We start from the raw sequence: 18,854 nt of genomic DNA on the forward strand, positions 1-18,854 counted from the left end.
TTTAGCTCTTGTACAATCTGGGTACAAACTCCCAACCTTTGAAGAAGCAGGCAGATTCTCTTATAAGTACATATTCGTGTGATTATATTTAACAGCTTAAACAGACTCCTTAGCTGCTTACGAACGTAATTTACTCACATGATTATTCTTGGGGTGGATTTTCTTTCCATCAATTTCTTTTCTTCCTATGGGTTGTATCCCTTAGTGGCCACTTGCAATAACCCCAAGGGACATCTTAGTCATGCTGGTAGTGACACCCTAAGTGACTATTGACAGAAGACTAAGAAGCAATATGGACCTGGCAATATGTCACTTTTTTTTTTTTTTTTTTTTTTTGCGGTACGCGGGCCTCCCACTGCTGTGGCCTGTCCCGTTGCAGAACACAGGCTCCAGACACGCAGGCTCAGCAGCCGTGGCTCACGGGCCCAGCCGCTCCGCAGCATGTGGGATCCTCCCGGACCGGGGCACGAACCCGTGTCCCCTGCATCGGCAGGCAGACTCTCAACCACTGCGCCACCAGGGAAGCCGTATGTCAAAATTTTTAAGTGTCCAGTACATTCTACACGCACAAGGAGATTTTTAGAGAGACCCGTGAGTTCAGGCTCATAGAGGCGTTTTGGGTGGACATTTATTCTCAATGAATATTTCTCAAGTCAGCAATATTGAGTACTGTTCCTACTGTACTCAGTACTTTTTTTTTTTGATGTCATAGAATCTTTACTTCAAGGTAGGAAATAATAAATCATGGCATATACCAGATGCTTTTAAAGATATAATTTTTAAGTCCTTCTAATCATCTTGGAGTTAATGTGTGATTGTCCCTTTATTACAAATAAGGAACTGGGGCTTAGGATCCCAGTGACTTTTTTAAAGAGATACTGCAATAAGTGATCATATCAGGACTCAAACCCAGGACTTATGTTTCCAAGTCCAGCACAGTTTTCATGTTACACACAGCTCCCTTCTGTGATAGCTACAAAAATGCCTGTGTTCCTGGAATTCATTCTACTGCATCAGTGTGAGGATACGGGGATATTTATTACACAAATAACCTGTGGTTAATTATAGATTTATTATGAGCAAAGACAAATGTTTTCACCCATGCTAGACAACTTTATGCAGCCTCTTTTTAATTGTCTTTTTTGAGAGAAGAGAGGGAAATGGGTCATTACCTTTTAAGGTCTGCTATTCAAATGTGGTAGAAAAGATCTGCTGCCTGATTGACATTCACAGCCCTGGAGGGAGAAGTCTGTCTGGCCTGACCTTCAGCAGGTAATCCTCTGCCACTTTTAGATTTCAGTTTCGACATCAGTTATTTCAGGAAGCTTTTCCCGAATGGTCCCCCCACACCCAGATCACAGTCAGTTCCCCTGTCCCCGGTTCCCCACGGTTCTTCACGCAGCTCCTATCTGTCACTGTTTTCCATTTTCTTGGTTACCCATCTCCCTTCCCTGTTAGGCCTTGCTCCCCAAGAACAAGGACCGTGTTTTACAAACTGCTGAGTCCCCAGTTAAGCCAGTGAATAGAACTGTGGGAGTTACTCAAAAGGTGCCTCTAAAATGAATCGTGTGTACAGTATATTTCAACATCTGTATGCGCTGCAGTGTGCTTACCACCAGAAGTTTAGTTTCCATCCATCACCCTACCGTTGACCCCATTTCACCCTCTCCACCTTCCCCTCTGAGAACCACGACCCTATTCTCTGTATCTATGTGTGTATAATGTTGTACACATGAAACTTATATAATGTTATAAACCAGTGTTACCCCCATCCATTTTTTTAAAAAACAAATTTCAGTTAGGTTGCACATCGTAGGTGCTCAATAAATAACTGTTGACTGAGTGAGTAAAAGAAGAGATGTGAAAGGCACTTTAAGTGTAGATTCCGTGAGTCTCTGGGATGGCCTAATTTGTAAGAGAAAAGGAAGATGGGGCAATTCAAGATGTTTCAAGACAAATAGCACCATCAACACAGCAATCCTTGTACAACATGGGAGGCTGTACCCCAGCTGAGCGCTCAGAAGTGTGCCCAATGAATTGGGATTAGGATGTTTATTGCAGCACTGTTTATAAGAACAGAAACATGGGAAACAGCCAGAATGTCCTTCAGCAGCGGAATGCACAAGTAAACTGTGGTGCAGCTATACAAGGAATGAAAAAACTAGATGCTGAAACCATAACATGGTTAAGTCTTAAAAGCCATAACATTGGGTGAAAAGGTAAGTTAGAGTAGAAAATATGCACTGTGAAACATACTGAAAATGCCATATATTGTTTATTAATATATGCATAGAGAATACAAATTAAAAAAACATGCAGGGAAATGAAACCCAGTCACTCCAGGATACTGGTTACCCTTGGGAAAGGGAGGGCTACAGTGAGATGGTGGAGCTTCTCATTTACCTGTGACATTTTATTATAAACAGCAAATGTGGTAGTATATTAACATTTATTAAATCGGGGTAGTAGTTATTTGTCATTATTAGTTTTGGTACTTTTCTGTTAGTTTGAAATAGTTCATGCTTCTAAAAATTAAATTAAAATCACACAAAGGAGGAGGTTGGGTAACTGGGAGAAGGACCCTACATTTCTGCCTTTAGTCTTCTGTTCTGGACCATCCCCCACCTCTTTTCAACTAGCCTGGCAAACTATATGGAGTCACATCTGCCACTTAGGACTTGCTAAGTCTCAACACCATTTAAAAGCATCAGTTCTCAGCTCAGTCTCCAGAGACTGATAGATCTACCATTGATGCCCCCAGAGGCTTCAAAATATGCATAAGTATCTTTCGTCATTGTTTATAGTTTCTCCATTCCTCGTTTTTTTCTATATATTGGAGCATCTAGCCCTAATTCTAAATCTAATTAGCATTAGTTTCTGCAATAAGATTTAGTGAAATTCTCTTTCATATGTGTGACTGGAATCTATTTTCTTGAATCCATCACTATATTCTCTTGTTTTGTAACGCTGTCAATTTTTCTTTCCTTTCTGCCCCAAAGGAGCAATCAAATAATACCCTGTGGTGAATTTTGCTATTTCTAAAATTCCTCCCGTGTTTGGGGAACACTTTCAGTGGTGTGCTGGACCTAACTCCCCCTGGCTCAGGAGGGCCAGTTGTGCTCAGTCCTTCCCAACTGCTTGTTTGATGACATCACATCAGTAGCTTGAAATCGGCCACAATGAGAGTATTTACACCATGGCAATCAGCAGTCGCTACAAATCAAGGTTCGGGGTGTTTTTCCCCTGAAGAGCTAGCTGGTGGTTAAACATTTACCAGCCTACCACTAGGGGGCGTGACAGTTTTCTGAGTTTGCAAGGCAAGTAGCATTTTCCTCCTTTTACCCAGGTAGAAACCAAAAGTCAGAAAAGGAGAAGACCTTGGCCTGAGTCACAGAACTCCCCAGAGGCATTGCTGGGGCTCTGGTCTGTGTGGTATAGCTGAAGAAGCACCAGCTTTGGAGTCAGGCAGATCTGAGTTTGGATCTCGTAGAGCTGCCCTTGTACTGTGAACTGTTCAAGTGTCTGACCCACCCGCCCCCCTCAGTTTCCCCACCTGCAAAATAAGGATGACAATATTTACCTTATCGATGCGCAAAAAACCTAACAAAGCACAAGGGAGATATGCAATAAATATGATTTGCCCTTCTGACTTACAAGTTCAGATCTCTGTGTATTATCCCATTCTTCCCATAACCATATATATTTTATTTCAACTCTCTCTACCTAAACAAACACCTTTCACTAAATAGTGAATATACTTTTGGGCTTCCCTGGTGGTGCAGTGGTTAAGAATCCACCCGCCAATGCAGGGGACACGGGTTCGAGCCCTGGTCCGGGAAGATCCCACATGCCACAGAGCAACTAAGCCCATGCGCCACAACTACTAAGCCTGCGCTCTAGAGCCTGCGAGCCACAACTACGGAACCTGCGCTCTAGAGCCCGTGCTCCGCAACAAGAGAAGCCGCCGCAATGAGAAGCCCGCTCGCCGCAACTAGAGAAAGCCCACTCGCAGTAACAAAGAGCCACCGCAGCCAAAAATAAATAAATAAATTTATTTATTTTTTAAAAGAATAGTGAATATATTTTTTCTCCAAGTATGTGCCACTGGAATAAGTAGAAAAAAGTCTCAGTGTTGACATTTAAGTGTGATTTGGGGATCAGTTTCTTTCCAGCAATCTTAGAAAATGTACTAGGTATCAACTAAGATCATTTTTCAACTGCCTGGAGTTTTCTCCACTGACTGTTCTGCTGAGCTAAGCTTCCTGAGGAGTATTGACTTCGGAGGCCATCGGGGCCACAATTCCATCCACCAAAGTAACTGCAGTGGCCTGCAGGGACATTCTCTTGGCTGTTCATGTTCTGTGCTCTGTACTGTCTCTGCATGCTCTCACCGACCTGGTGGTAGACATTTGCTCCTAAGCCATTCAGCTAAGCCAAAATGTATTTTTCTTTTTAGACTTTTACTAATGTATTTTTACCTGAATAATACATTTAGTTGTTTTTAACATTTTAAAAAATACAAAGGTGTATACAATGGCAATTTCCCTTCCTAGACAATCCCCCCTTCATTCAGGTCCCTCCCCATGAAAACTAACCCCCAAAAAAGAAGGTGATAAGGAGGAGGAAGCAGCCTCTGACTATTAGTTTCTTATGAACCCAAAGGCTCTTGGAGCCCCATCTTGAACACCCAGCATCAGCACAGCCTTCACCATAGTTTCCATCTGTGTTGATTCTGTTGGACCAAAGAAGTCTGTTGAAACCAGGAATATTGCAACGAGCTCATATGGCTTATCAGTAGGTATAAAGCAAATTGGCAAAGACATACCCAGAATAAAGTCAGAGAGGATCTGCTTTGTTTCTGTAAAGATAAATGGCATATGTTGTATAAACACCATCCATCAGCTAACCCTAGGTAGGTTGTCATATATTTGAAGAAAAACATAAGAGAGAATCTGTGCTTACAGGTGATGTACTATGTGTCAGGTGCAGTGCTAGGCTTTTTTTTTTTTTTTTGGTGGTAAAATAAACATAACATAAAAATGCCATTTTAACCATCTTTAAGTGTACAGTTCAATGGCGTTTGGTGCATTCACGTTGTTGTGCAACCATCAACAGCATCCATCTCCAGGGAGTGCTGGGCTCCTTTGCCCATCTCACTTAGTCCTTGGGACAGCTTCTGAGGTCTGTGTTAATGTTCTCCACACAATGAGGATATTTCAGAGAGATTGTTTAACGTCTCATCCTGAGTACCTGGCAGAGCCTGGGGTGAATCCAGTTGTGTTCATCTCCAAAACACGTAGACAGGTGTGCCTCGCTGTCTCTCTTACTGTCATTTTTTTCCTCTCTTCCATCCTATACTGTTGTCTAGGGGTGATCCTGCTGCTTCTGGATAAACTGCGGAAGATGAAGTGGGAGCAGATGTGGAGGCTGACCGCAGAGAGGGAGTTGATGGGCATGCTGTCCACATCCTTAGCTGATCAGGTCAGTAGCCAGCTTAGAAGGTACTGTTATTCCTGAGCACCCTGCTGCTGTTTCTCAAACTTGCAAGTGGCTGAGTCTGCATTATTTTTCCAGATCTGTATGACTGCTTACTTGGATAGATCTGCCTTGTACTTGCCAGCCTAAGACAGTAGCACTCCCCTTAGTTCATTCCCCTTGTTCATTCGTGTGCGTGTTCAGCAGACTTGCCCTGCACACTGTGCGTGCCAGGGAATATGTTCAGAAATAGGATTACAGAGATAAATGAAGGACACAGTCCTTGGCCTCAGAGAGCTCACAGTTTATTAAAGAAGAGTCATAAGTAAATGATAATTTGGTGTGTTAGGAGGTCACAGTCTTCATCTTGGTTTAGAACATCCAGTGCCTGCCCCCTGAGATTCCAGAATACCAAGGCATATTTCCCAGACAAGGTTCCATTTTCCTTTCTGGCAAATAGAATCTAACTTTTTTTTTTGGTACGCGGGTCTCTCACTGTTGTGGCCTCTCCCATTGTGGAGCACAGGCTCCGGACGCGCAGGCTCAGCGGCCATGGCCCACGGGCCCAGCTGCTCCGCGGCATGTGGGATCCTCCCAGACCGGGGCACGAACCCACGTCCACTGCATCGGCAGGCGGACTCTCAACCACTGCGCCACCAGGGAAGCCCTAGAATCTAACTTTTGAAGCAAATCCTTTTGCTTAAATCCTATACTATGACCCCATCCTCAAGGGAAATGCATTTAAATAGAAGGAACAAACCTCCTTGGCTGGTGAAACCAGGTTTTAATCCAGGCAATCTGAAAAAGCCCATGAACTCCACCAACATAAATTCATTAAAACCCCATTTCTCATTTTGGCTAAGAAATACAGAGGCCTGAGCCTTTGACGTTGAATCTACCAGGGTCACACATCTAGATTATGAGTTTCCCATGGTATAAATGGCCATCTTGAAATGTAAAGACAATTTCTCTGAGTTCTCTGCATTTTATCCTTACCTGTTTAATCAAAAAGCAAGCTCACTCTCCCTGTTTTTGTTCAACATTCAGTTGTCTGATTTGTTGAATTTTTGCAAAGTTTTCTAATGTGGAGGAAACAAGAAACTCTGTGGTGTTAGTTTACTATTTTTTTTAGCATTGTATTTCCCAAGCAGCCAGAAACTGATTTCCTTTTTCAAACGTGAGATATGGTATAATGAATGAGTTAAAAATTACCCAGGTAGCTGTTTTAAACCTGAGGGGAAAATTGTCCTCCATCATCATATTTCAAGTCAGGTCATAATGACTTGAGTGTGTCCCCAAAAGCTAGCAATTGCCTGTCCATGTCCAATGAGGATAGTTTATTCAGCCATCTCCTGCGAAGGCCCATAATTCACCTCCCGACACCACCTGTCAGCAGCTAGTTAATATGTGTGTCCTGGCTGGTGCAAGAGCTTGGAGAAGAGCTGGAAAGAAGTAAAGCCTCCCTAGAAAAGTCAGAGTTGGATTTGGAAATGCGGAGCACGGGCACAGGCACCCTGGCCCGCAGGAATCCCAGGTGCATCCATCATCGAGTCTGCCCAGCGCCCCAGGGAATACTGCTGAAGCAGGATATATAATTTGTCTCAGCCCCTCAATAGGGAAAGCAACCTGTCATCACGCAGTTTCCTCCCCAGGAGGCTCAGGATGGATGACACAGGATTCCTGGGTGAGGTGAGAAGAGGGGCGGAAAAGTGACTTCATTTATTTTATGCTGGCTCGGGTGGAAAAGACGCTCCGTGTCTGCCCCCTTTGCTGGATGGTGCTCACTGAGACCAGCAGGACCCGTGAGCTTCAAGTCAGTGTGGGGCATTCCCCGCTCTCTATCCAAACATGACTGCTTGGTCTCTAGAGATAAAAGGCAAGGGAAAGGCCCTGAAGTGCAAGTGAGCCTGCGCTCCGAGCAGGAGGCTCAAGAGAGATTGCACAGGAGATGTGGTGCCTCAAGAGCCAACATCACAAGCGGAGCCCATCTGACTGTTTTGACTGTATCTCTGGCTTTTATCCCCTAGGATATTTTCAACGCTGTCATCAAACAAAACCCCTTCCTCGTGTATCAGCTCCCCTGCTTCTGGAACGTGCAGCTGTCAGACCACACCCGCTCTGAGCAGTGCTACAGAGACGTGTCTGATCTAAAGGTAGGGTAAGGAAGGCCCTGGTGGGCGGTGGCAGAGGGAAGCTGGATGGGGCAGCGCCCTTCAGGGGGATGATTGGCTCGGAGCTTTGTGTGCAGTGTGGTGAGAGAGAGAGAGAAGGGCGCAGAAGAGCAAAAAGAATGGGCTTTTATTCTTTGTTTTGTTCTCCGCCCCCCACCCCCGCCCTGTTTTGGCTTTCTGGAAAGCATCAGGCCTCCCAGCACAAGAACCAGCTTGTGTGGTTATTCTTCCTGCTACCTGCTGCTGGCTGTTTTGGTTCACGTTGGCTCCCCAAATCCAGTCATTTAATTCAAATGAAAACATTTATTGAGGGCCTCCTTTGTGCCAGGTGCTATAGATATGGATATGAATAACTTATTTTCTACTTTCAAATCATTCTTGGCAGAGAGGAGCAGAGAGACATGTAAGGAAATAAATGTAAAAAAATATGACAGAGGCTATGATAGTTACGGATGAGGTGAGATGCCAGCAGGGAGAAAGGACAGTGATAGAAAAGCCTTTATCATTGGTCTCTAAGTACCAAACACAGTGGTAAGACCTGACAGGAGGTAGACAAAGAAAAAGGGGTGTGTGTATCAATTACCTACTGCCACAGATAATGCTGCGTAACAAACTCTTCTAATAGGGGCTTAAATCATCAACCATGTATTTAGTTGATGAGTCCACAGGTTGACTGGATGGTTGTCTGATATTCACTGGCTTAGCCAAATGTCTATGGTCAGCTTCAGATGGGGTGGCTGTGGCTAGGGCAACTTGGTTCTCCTCCAGTGTCTCCTATGTCCTGTCAGCAGGCCAGTCTAGCTTGTTCTCACGGCAAAGCAGAGGTGGAAAAGGAAGCCCTAGGGCACACAAGGAAACCCGAGTCCTTTTTGCTGACATCCTATGTGCCAAAGTAACTGTGTGGCTGAGCCCAGAGTTAAGGGGTGTGTCAGAATTCCCTACCTATAGTCGTGAAGGGTTGAAAGAGTGAAGAACTGACCTCAGCTATTAAATGACAGATTAATGATTTGAACCCAGGCCTGTCTGACACCAAGTGTGTTTGCCCTCTGGCTGTAACAGAAGAACTAGATACATGTATCCATAGAGAGTTTGTTTCATTTAAAATGTATACCCATTGCCCAGGTGACGATGTGGCAACAATAATTGCAAGTTATAAAAAGGAAAAAGGGACCCAAACCTTGCTTTTCTAACAAGTCAGGCTTCTCTTATTGGTTTCTGGTCCATATCCACATTATGTACATATTATGTCTTATTTATAGTCAAAATTTACATGGAATTTTGTATTCTTCCATTGCTTAGCCATTCTGGTTACCTTAGTTGTTTTCAAACTTTCACAAATATAAATATTGAACAGCTCAAAGTTCACACCTTCTCAGGAGTGAAGTCACAGAGTCAAAAATAAAGAACTGTTTTTTAATGCACTTGAAGTTCATTTCAAAATCTTTAAAACAGAAATACCTGCATTATTCGTTCTTTAAATCGGCATTTATGAAATTCCTTCAATATGTCACGTATTTGTTAGACATAAGGAAAATAGATGAAATGCACAGGAATATTTCCAAGAATATCATAAACTAAAAGTTCAAAGGGGAGGAGAATAAAACCAACCCTATAAAGAACACCTAAAAATACTGCATAAAAATTTTTTAATGTTTTGAAAGCATAGCTGATCAGTTCATAAAGTAATTGAAGTAATAAGCAGAGGCCAAAAAACAGTAATAAAGTGTGACTCCAGAATGATAAGCAAAAAGCAGCTGCATCTGACATTTGCTGGGTATTTGCTTATCCTTGGTGTCTGGGAGCCTGGTATAAATGTAGGTAGCTGTATAATTATTATTCAAACAAGGGAATGATACCATGGGTTGCACTGGGATGATAGGCCTAAATCAAAATCAGGCAACCCATACGTATAGCCATTCTGTTGAAATGCTATGTGTGGGAACTTGGGCCCCAACACGAAAAAAACAAAATTAGAAGACCCTGGCATAAAGTCAGGATCCATGAAGAGTGATATCCTCGGTAGATAAACAGTTTAAAAACCCATAGTATAGGAGGAAACAGCAGAGATTGTTGCCTGTTTCATTCTTTGCTTTTGGTGAAATAAGGGAGAAATGTTTCCCCTGAGAATTCCTAACTTCAAGGCTGTGCTCATATTATTTGGGGAGCTAAAATTATATGTGTAGGGCAGAAATACAAAGAAAAAAATGAAAAACTTCCAGACCCCTGGGAGAAACAAACAGAAATCTGATCTTGAAGAATACTCTCAAAAACAAGACTTCAGAATCCTTTAGGTGGAGTCTCTAGAAAAATGAGTTCTCAGTCAGTTATCACTGAACACACAAGGAAGTAAGCTACCATGAGAGAGGGCAGAAACTGACCATAGAATTAAACCTCAAAGACTACAAGTATTAGACTCATCAGGCATGAAACATAATATAAGCATTTGTATTGTATAAAAAATAAAAAAAGAATATTGAAAGTAGGTTAGAGGAACAAGAGATTCTCAAAGATGAATAGGCCTATTTAGATCAACTAGGACTTGTAGAAGTGAAAAATATAATTATTGAAATTATAAATTAATTAAATGTGTTAAGCAGTAGATTAGACCCAGCTGAAGAGAGACTTAGTGAGCAGGAAGAGATATCTAAGGAAATTACCCAAAACACACACACTGAAAAAAAGAGATAGAAAAATAAAGGGAAGTTAAGATATCGGGATATGTCTAATTAGATTATCAGAAGGAGATAAAGAGAAAACTGGAAGTGAGGCATCATTGGATGGGGTGGTGAATGGGAATTTTTCAGAACAGTTAAAAGGTATCCATAGATACAAAAAGGATTGTGTTTACCAAGCAGTGTAAAGAGAAAGCCATATTTAGACTTACAGTAGTGAAATTGCAGCACCCTAAAGAAAGTTGATTTTAAAAATAGCCAAAGAGAAAAGACAGATTCTCTACAAAGAAATTCCACATGTGTGATGAGAGTTCCAATGGCAGAAGCCAGAAAAGAGTAGAAAGAATATCTTCAATGTGCTGAGAGACAATAACAACACACTGTATACCTAGCAAAACAATCTTTCAAACATGAGAGAGGAATATCCAGATGAGTAAAAACAAAGACAATTTACCACCAAAATACTTATGCAAAGAAATGTCCAAAGGAAAATGTACTTTGGAATCCTTTGGAAAATGATTCCAGATTCAAAAAGGAATGTTGAACAAACAAATGAGAAATGTATTGAAACGCTGAACAGTTTCTAAATGATAGCAATAGTAGTAATAATAATGTAATTTGTTTGTTTAAAAACATTATACCTAAATTATCAGGCAGTGACATCGTGTAAGTCAGGAGGGAAGTGATGAGAATTAAAGTACTCTTTGAGGTCATTGCTTTGTTGAGGAGGGGGATGAGATATTAAGTTTAGCTGCTAAGCTAGGTATGCATGCTAACATTTCAAGGTTAAGCTCTAAAAGAATTGGAAAAAATGGTTGGGATGGAATGGAATAAGAAAAACCAAAATAACCAACCAAAATACCTCAGTCGTTTAAAAGAAGAATTAGATGCAAGAAAAGAAAAATAAATCAGAGCATAGAAAAAGTAGGGGGAAATAGAGAACAAGAAATCAAAATGATATAAATAAGTCCAGATATATCAATAATCAAATAAACTAATTTTGCCAGTGAGAAGATAGGTTGTCAGATTGACTAGGAAGCAATATTCAACATATGCTATTTATAAGAGACGTGCCTGATACAAAACTACCCAGAAAGGTTGACAGTAAAATTATGGGAAAAGAATATCAGGCAGATATCATCCCAAATAAAACTGGGTGACTATCTTGATATCAGACAAAGCATTGGTAGGTACAGAGATGGTCACAACTTAAAAACAAAAAGTTTACCAAGAAGATATAAATGCAGATTCATTTACTCAATCTCTTAATGTTTTTGAGTCCAGTGATTCTTCCGAGTTCTAGGAATACAACAAAGATTAAAGCAAACAAAAGCCTCTCACATATGGAACTTCCTCTCTAGGAGATAAAGCAGAGTTATAGGAGATAATAAGAGAATACTGTGAACAAAATTATGTCAACAAATTTGAAAACTGTGAAAGGAACATATTCCTAGAAATGTATAATTTATCAAAACTGACTTAAGAAAAAAATATGAAGTCTGGATTATTTTCTAGTCATTAAACTTTCTTACAAAGAAAATAGTACCCCTAGATAGATAGTGAGAAGAAGATGTTCTACCAATTTTTTTTTTAATCTAAAGGTATTTCCAGTTTTTAGTCAACTTTTCCAAGGAATAGGAAAAGAGGAACACTTTTTAACTCATTCAGTGAGGCCAGGATATCCTTGATACCAAAACCAGACAAGGAGATTACAAGAAAGGAAAATTGCAGGCCTATCTCATTCAGGAATACTGCTATAAAAATCTTAAGCAAAATATTAGCAGACTGAATCCAGCCATGTATAAAATAGATCATACGTCATGGCCAAGCTGGGTTTATTCCAGGAAATACAAGAGTGATCTAACATTGAAAAAAATCCACAAGTGTCATTTAGCATGTTAACAGATTAAAGGAGAAATACCATCTGATTATCTAAATAGATGCAGGAAAATTATTTGATAAAATTAAATATTCATTTGTGACAAAACCTCTTATGAACAGAATCTACTGAAAACCTACAGCAAACTTTTGCTGAGCATTTGCTTAGCGTCCTGCTAAATAATTAAAAGAAAACAGTAAGGTGCCCACGAACACCCACACATTTATGGAAATTTGATACATGACAAGGTGGCATTGCTGGCCATTGGAGAAAGGATGTAATTTTCCATAAATGGTGTTGAGACACCTGATTATGTATGATAATCAGGAAAAACTGAAAACGGGTCCCTGTCTCACACCATATACAAAACTTACTCCAATGGATTAGAGACTTCAAAGTGAAAGGCCAAATTAAATGTTGATTTTTTAAAAATTAGGAAATTAGCCTATGACCTTAGAATAGGGAAAACACCAAAAGCATATATCATAAATGAAAGAGTCAATGAATTCAACCATGTTGAAATTAATAACTCCATCAAAGTGGCATCAAAAAGAGAAAAGAAGGGCTTCCCTGGTGGCGCAGTGGTTGAGAGTCCGCCTGCTGATGCAGGGGACATGGGTTCGTGCCCTGGTCCGGGAAGATCCCACATGCCGCGGAGCCTGCGCGTCCAGGGCCTGTGCTCCACAACGGGAGAGGCCACAACAGTGAGAGGCCCACATACTGAAAAAAAAAAAAAGAGAGAGAAAAGAAGAAAAAGTTTCAACATATACAACTAAGGACTAGTAAACAAAGTATACAAAAATTTTTAAGAGAAATGTGTAGAATATAAATTCATTTCACAGAATTGCAAAGAAAATGGCCAATAAACACTTGAAAAGATGTACAACCTCCCTGATAATCAGGGAAGTGAAAATTAAGACCACAAATAATTGAAAAAGTGGTACTAATCAAGTCTCATTTAACAGTAAGAACTCTCCTGTAGTGTTGATGGGAGTGTAAATGTATACAACCAAATTGGGAAAACACTTTGGCACCATATTGTAAACTTGAAGTAATACCTATTTTATAATCTAGGGCTTGGATGTAATTGGTCAAAAATTGCAGAAAGCATTCCACCAGCTACCAGCGGGCAAATGGTGACAGACTGAAGTCAGGCCATGTGTCCTCATAATAAATGGCATTGTTTGACTAGGCAGCAGCACAGTAGACTTAAAAGCTCAAGTCTTATTTTCATATCCAAAAGAAAAGCAATAAACTTCCACAAAAATCAGTGCAACTAAAAACCTTGGCAGGCCTTATTGAAAAAGGAAGGAAATTCTGACAGCCTACAACGTGGATGACCTTTGAAGACATGCTAAGTGAAATACTCCAAACACAAAAGGACAAATATTGTATGACTCCACTTATATGAGATAACTAAAATACTCAAATTCATAGACACAGGAAGTAGAATAAAGGTTACTAGGACCTGGGGTGAGGGGAGAATATAGAGTTAATGGGTACAGAGTTTGAGTATGGGATGATGAAAAAGTTCTGGAGATGGATAGCGGTGATGGTTGTACAACAGTGTGAATGTATTTAAGGGCACTGAGCTATACACTTAAAAATGGTTAAAATAGTAAATTGTATGTATATTTTACCACAATAAAAAAAAATCTGGGGCTTCCCTGGTGGTGCAGTGGTTAAGAATCCACCTGCCAGGCAGGGGACACGAGTTTGAACCCTGGTCCAGGTAGATCCCACATGCCGCGGAGCAGCTAAGCCTGTGCGCCGCAACTACTGAGCTTGCGCTCTAGAGCCCGCGAGCCACAACTACTGAAGCCCACGCGCCTAGAGCCTGTACTTCTCAACAAGAGAAGCCACCGCAATGAGAAGCCTGCGCACTGCAACGAAGACCCAACAGAGCCAAAAATAAATACAAATAACATAAATTTAAAAAAAAAACTGGGGGTGGAGGGACCTTGGCAAGTGCCCTATTAAATTGATTGTTTTTAGGAGGATTAGTATGAGTTTCATTAAAGAAACCAGTCATAAGCCAGTATATTTGGCATGATTTCTGAGCACCTCTAAATTGGCAGCCACAAAAAGGAAAAGAAAAAGCTTCATAAATTAGAGGAGACTCTTCATTTGCAAAGTTTCAACTTCTGTGTTTTACAGATGCCAACAAAGCTTGGTCTCCAAGTGTATGTCCCATCTGCCCACCATATACATACCAATGTGTTCATGCTGCCATATTTATTGAGTGATTACTATATGCCAGGTACTGTTACAGGTCCTAGTGATGCCGCAGGAAAATAAACAGACAAAGCCATTGGTCACGTAGAGTTTAGGTGCTGGTGTAGCAGATGGCTGTGCCTCTTTGGCATTGCTTAGTGTTGCTTAATTATTGTCACTTTGAACCTATCAAACGAAATAATTTGTGAACCCCCTTGGGCAGCCTCTTCTATATGTGAATAGAGGAGTTTCCATCAAATGACAAAACCATGAAGATAGATTTAAACCAAGTTTAATCCATATCTTTTTAGATAAACCTAAAAAAGAAGTCATTTTATCACTGATAGCTTATCTAACAAAATCTGACACAGAACCCTAAAATGCAGGCAATATATGAAAGCAGAGCTGCCCTGGAGGTGGGGAGAGGCTTAGGGGATGAGGGAGAGAGACTGGAAGGCCTGAGCACCACCCTCTGGGTCATATCAAGGTCTGGACATTGATGAAGAGCCTGAAGAGCTGGTCCAAGAACACAGCATGTCTGTAGGTCCCTCCAGGCCAACCTGGGCCTCAGATTCCAGGGAAAGGTGTATCTTAGTTGTTTTCTTTCTTCTTAATTTTCTTTGTTCTCTTCCTCCCCCACTTTTTTTCATTGTGTTCAACATCTATGAAGGAACCTCCTGTTTGCTAGTTATTATGTCCCTCCCTGGGGAGTATCCAGGGTCCCCTGAGCTCTGCTCTCCATCACCTCACATTCTGTTGCCCCAAAGGGTAGCCAATCTAAGAAGCTCACCTGTGGGATCCACAGGGATCTGTGCTGGGTCAGCTGATAGAAAACGTCAGTTTAAGCAAGACTTATAAAACTGTATTAACCTTGACTGTCCTTTTGGGCAAATCCAGGGCCAGGTCTTTTTGTGGCTGATTGTGTTGTAAGGTCACTTAAGTGACTCTCCATCTGTGTCCTCTGTGGTTCTCGGGGTCCTTTCAAGTTGAGCAGGAACTTAAGGACTCCCATAAAGCAAGTGAGGGGCAGTCCTGGACTTTTGCATTTCCCTCACTCTTACATAGTCATCTCACCCATGCCTAATCCGACAGCCAATTTTTTTTTTTTTTTAGGAACTTCTTTTTATCGAGTTGTTCCAGAACGTTTATCTTGCCTTTCGTGGAAATAGCAACTCTCACCTAATTCAAAGAATGTTTAATTTCATTTCCAATTACATTTGAAGTGGCATAAAAACACATTTGGTAACAAACACAGCTCCCTCCTGAGAACACAGGGCTCAGGTGTAGCTGCAGACAGGCTCCCACTTCCTGCCAGAGAGGAGTTTACCAGCCTTGGCATCTAGCCTGCCCTGGGTGTCAGCTGACACCTTTGTGCTGAGTATAGGTTAAGAGAACATCTAAGGGGAGGAGTGGTCTCACTGAGGAGCCAGAAGAAGTATCTAGGCTTTTGGAGCCAAGCAATCCTGTAAATTCTGACAGTTCTACCTCTTACCAGCTGAAGGACTTGAGTAACTCACTTAACCTCTCAGCCTCAGTTACAAAATCCTCGATAAAATAGGGGCCATTCTTCTTGGCCCCGTTCTCAGCCAGGCCCCTTGAGTGCTCCATAGAAATGCACTTGACCTTACCTCAGTCTTTTATGTTTCAAAGACCTCCATTTTTATCTCTTCAGTCCTAAAGCTTGATGACTCAGCCTTCCCTGGCTGAGTCTTAAATTAAAAGAGAAGGACCCAGAGGAGCAGCTTTTCATTCCTTCACCAGGAGTGCACACTCAGGAGACCAGCAAAGACGCTGTGTGCTGGCTTAGAGCCGGGAGATTGCAAGAGATTCCAGGAAATCGTGTCTAGCCCTTGAGTCTTTTTTTTTTTTTTTTTTTTTTGTGGTACACGGGCCTCTCACTGTTGTGGCCTCTCCCGTTGCGGAGCACAGGCTCTGGACGCGCAGGCTCAGCGGCCATGGCTCACGGGCCTATCCACTCCGCGGCATGTGGGATCCTCCCAGACCGGGGCACGAACCCGTGTCCCCTGCATCGGCAGGAGGACTCTCAACCACTGTGCCACCAGGGGAGCCCACCCTTGAGTCTTTAGTGGACTGTTTGTTAGAGAAGGAAGCCCTGGTCAGAAATAGTGGGTGATGGCCAGGAAGTGGCAAGCAGTGGGTTCAGTCCTCAGGTCTGTGAGAGTTACTGGAACCCAGGGCTGAGTAAGCCACGGTTCCTGCCCTTGGGAAGGTCACAGACTATTTAGAATTTACCAGTAAGGAAACAGAAAATCCCAGTGCAGCCTGCTAAGTGCTGTGAAGCAGGGAAGTAAAGGGGGCTGAGAGCAGCTGCAGGAGCCCTGTCTAGTTGGGAGCGTGATGCAGACTGTATCTTGGAGGGCTCTCTGTAGGAGGTCTGAGCTGATATCCAAATTCTGCTGCTTCCTCATCTTCTGCCCTCACGTCACTCTTCAGCCCCCAAACACCCAGGCTGGCCCTCTTCCCAGTCCTCCCTCCGTCCCTCCCCTACTTAGAGCCCTGGAGAATGGGGAGTGGAAACTCACATGCAAGTTAGAAAGAGTAAACCAGATGCTGGGTAGGCAAGCAACAGGGACCACGCCATTGCTACAGAAACAGCTGCCCAGAATGTACTGATCCCTTTCTGGGATTGACAGGAAACACATCTCATCCTTTGGGGTCCTGGTCCTGTGACCAGGACCCCAAAGGATGAAATGGCATATTCCAGGTCAGTTGGGTGGGAATGGTGTTCCAAGTATGGTGTCACTTAATCTTGACAAAAGTCTCACAGGGTGCATATTGTTCAGTCTGTTTTATAAATCAGAAAATTAAGAATCATACAGATTAGTCACTTACTTGCCCCAAATCCCACAGCTCAGTACGACAGAGCTGAGATTCAAACTCGTGTCTGTCTTACTCTCAGTCCAAGGTTCTTTCCTCTGACTTGGGACTGAGTTCCCACCTGAATGTAATTTCCCAGGAAAGTATTTTACGTGAGATAATGATTCTATAGGATTATCCTGTGTGAGCCCTCTTTAAGTGCGTTTTTGAGGGCTAACTCCAGCACAGAGACCCTTAATGTAACGTTCTCTCCTTGAAAGAACATGTGAATTTGAAGCAGCAGGCACAGAGCCTGAATTTTTGAATTGGGAGCTGCGTGCACTTAAAAGAAAAACCCTAAAGGAGAGGAGGAAAACCAAGGGAAAACATGCCATCCATATGGGGAAATGATGTGTGTTCCAGAGGCAATCTGTAGCATTTGCATAAAAGGAGTAGCACATAACTCAAGTTTTAAAACATTTTATAATACTTAGAGAGGTGTCAGATTTCACATCCTTTGAGGAAGACGGGGGGCCACCATGTATTAGCGTATTGAGCTTGCCATAGCTAAGCTGGCTGCAGTGAAAAATGAGGCAGGGGAAGGCAGAGAGAGGGTACTAAGAATGATGAATGGTAAGGTTGATTTTGGAGGATTAGGATGGATTGAGGAAGGAAAAACAGTTGCTTTGGGGAAGAAGATCTAAAATTTAGAATTACCGCCTTCCAACCAGATCTCTCTTTACTTCAGGCCAGTACCTGTTTGATTTCATTGCATGACCCAAGTCCGAGGACTGTAAGTGTTTTCTTGTCTCTGTGCACCGCTGCAGCTGGTAAACCCGAGGAGTTCTGGGATTAAATATGAGGCAGCTGGCCCCTGTCCAAGTAGTCCGTCTTTTGGCACCATTGCTCTAGGGCTCATACCTGGGAATCGCCCATTCACCCAGCAAACTGCAGAGTACCCACTGTGGGCTAGTCTGCAGGGCTGTCACTGGGCTACTTCCCCTCTCTTCACCTTGTCATCTGAGAAAGTGGGGCAGTAATCACTCTATAGAGGAGATGTAAAGATGAAAAGAGGTGATATATTAGTACGGGGTTATGAGACATGTAGTAAGCCTAGTATTCTTTTTTGTTTGTTTTTTGTGTTTTTTTTTAATTGAAGTATAGTTGATTTACAGTGTTGTGTTAGTTTCAGGTATACAGCAAAACTGTGTGTGTGTATATATATATATATATATATATATATATATATATATATATATTCTTTTTCAGATTCTTTTCCATTATAGGTTATTACAAGATACTGAATATAAATAGTTTCCTGTGATATACAGTAGGTCCTTGTTGTTTATCTGTTTTATATACAGTAGTATGTATCTGTTATGCCTAGTATTCTTACTATTTTTTTTATATCTTTATTGGCATATAATTGCTTTACAATGGTGTGTTAGTTTCTGCTTTATAACAAAGTGAATTAGCTATACGTATACATATATCCCCATATCCCCTCCCTCTTGCATCTCCCTCCCACCCTATCCCACCCCTCTAGGTGGTCACAAAGCACCGAGCTGCTCTCCCTGTGCTATGTGGCTGCTTCCCACTAGCTACCTATTTTACATTTGGTAGTGT

At 41.9% G+C, this 18,854-nt stretch overlaps 1 protein-coding gene across 1 annotated transcript in view; it reads left to right on the forward strand.

Annotated features, from left to right (window-relative positions):
- LARGE1 (LARGE xylosyl- and glucuronyltransferase 1) overlaps nt 1–18,854 on the forward strand; it is a 596,546-nt gene that overhangs the window by 510,958 nt on the left and 66,734 nt on the right. Inside the window, 2 exon segments of the mRNA XM_060112947.1 lie at nt 5,369–5,481; nt 7,503–7,628. Of these exon segments, the coding sequence (XP_059968930.1) occupies nt 5,369–5,481; nt 7,503–7,628 (239 nt within the window).

The sequence above is a fragment of the Mesoplodon densirostris genome, chromosome 11 (genome assembly GCF_025265405.1).
Source record: "Mesoplodon densirostris isolate mMesDen1 chromosome 11, mMesDen1 primary haplotype, whole genome shotgun sequence".
Classification (NCBI taxonomy): domain Eukaryota; kingdom Metazoa; phylum Chordata; class Mammalia; order Artiodactyla; family Ziphiidae; genus Mesoplodon; species Mesoplodon densirostris.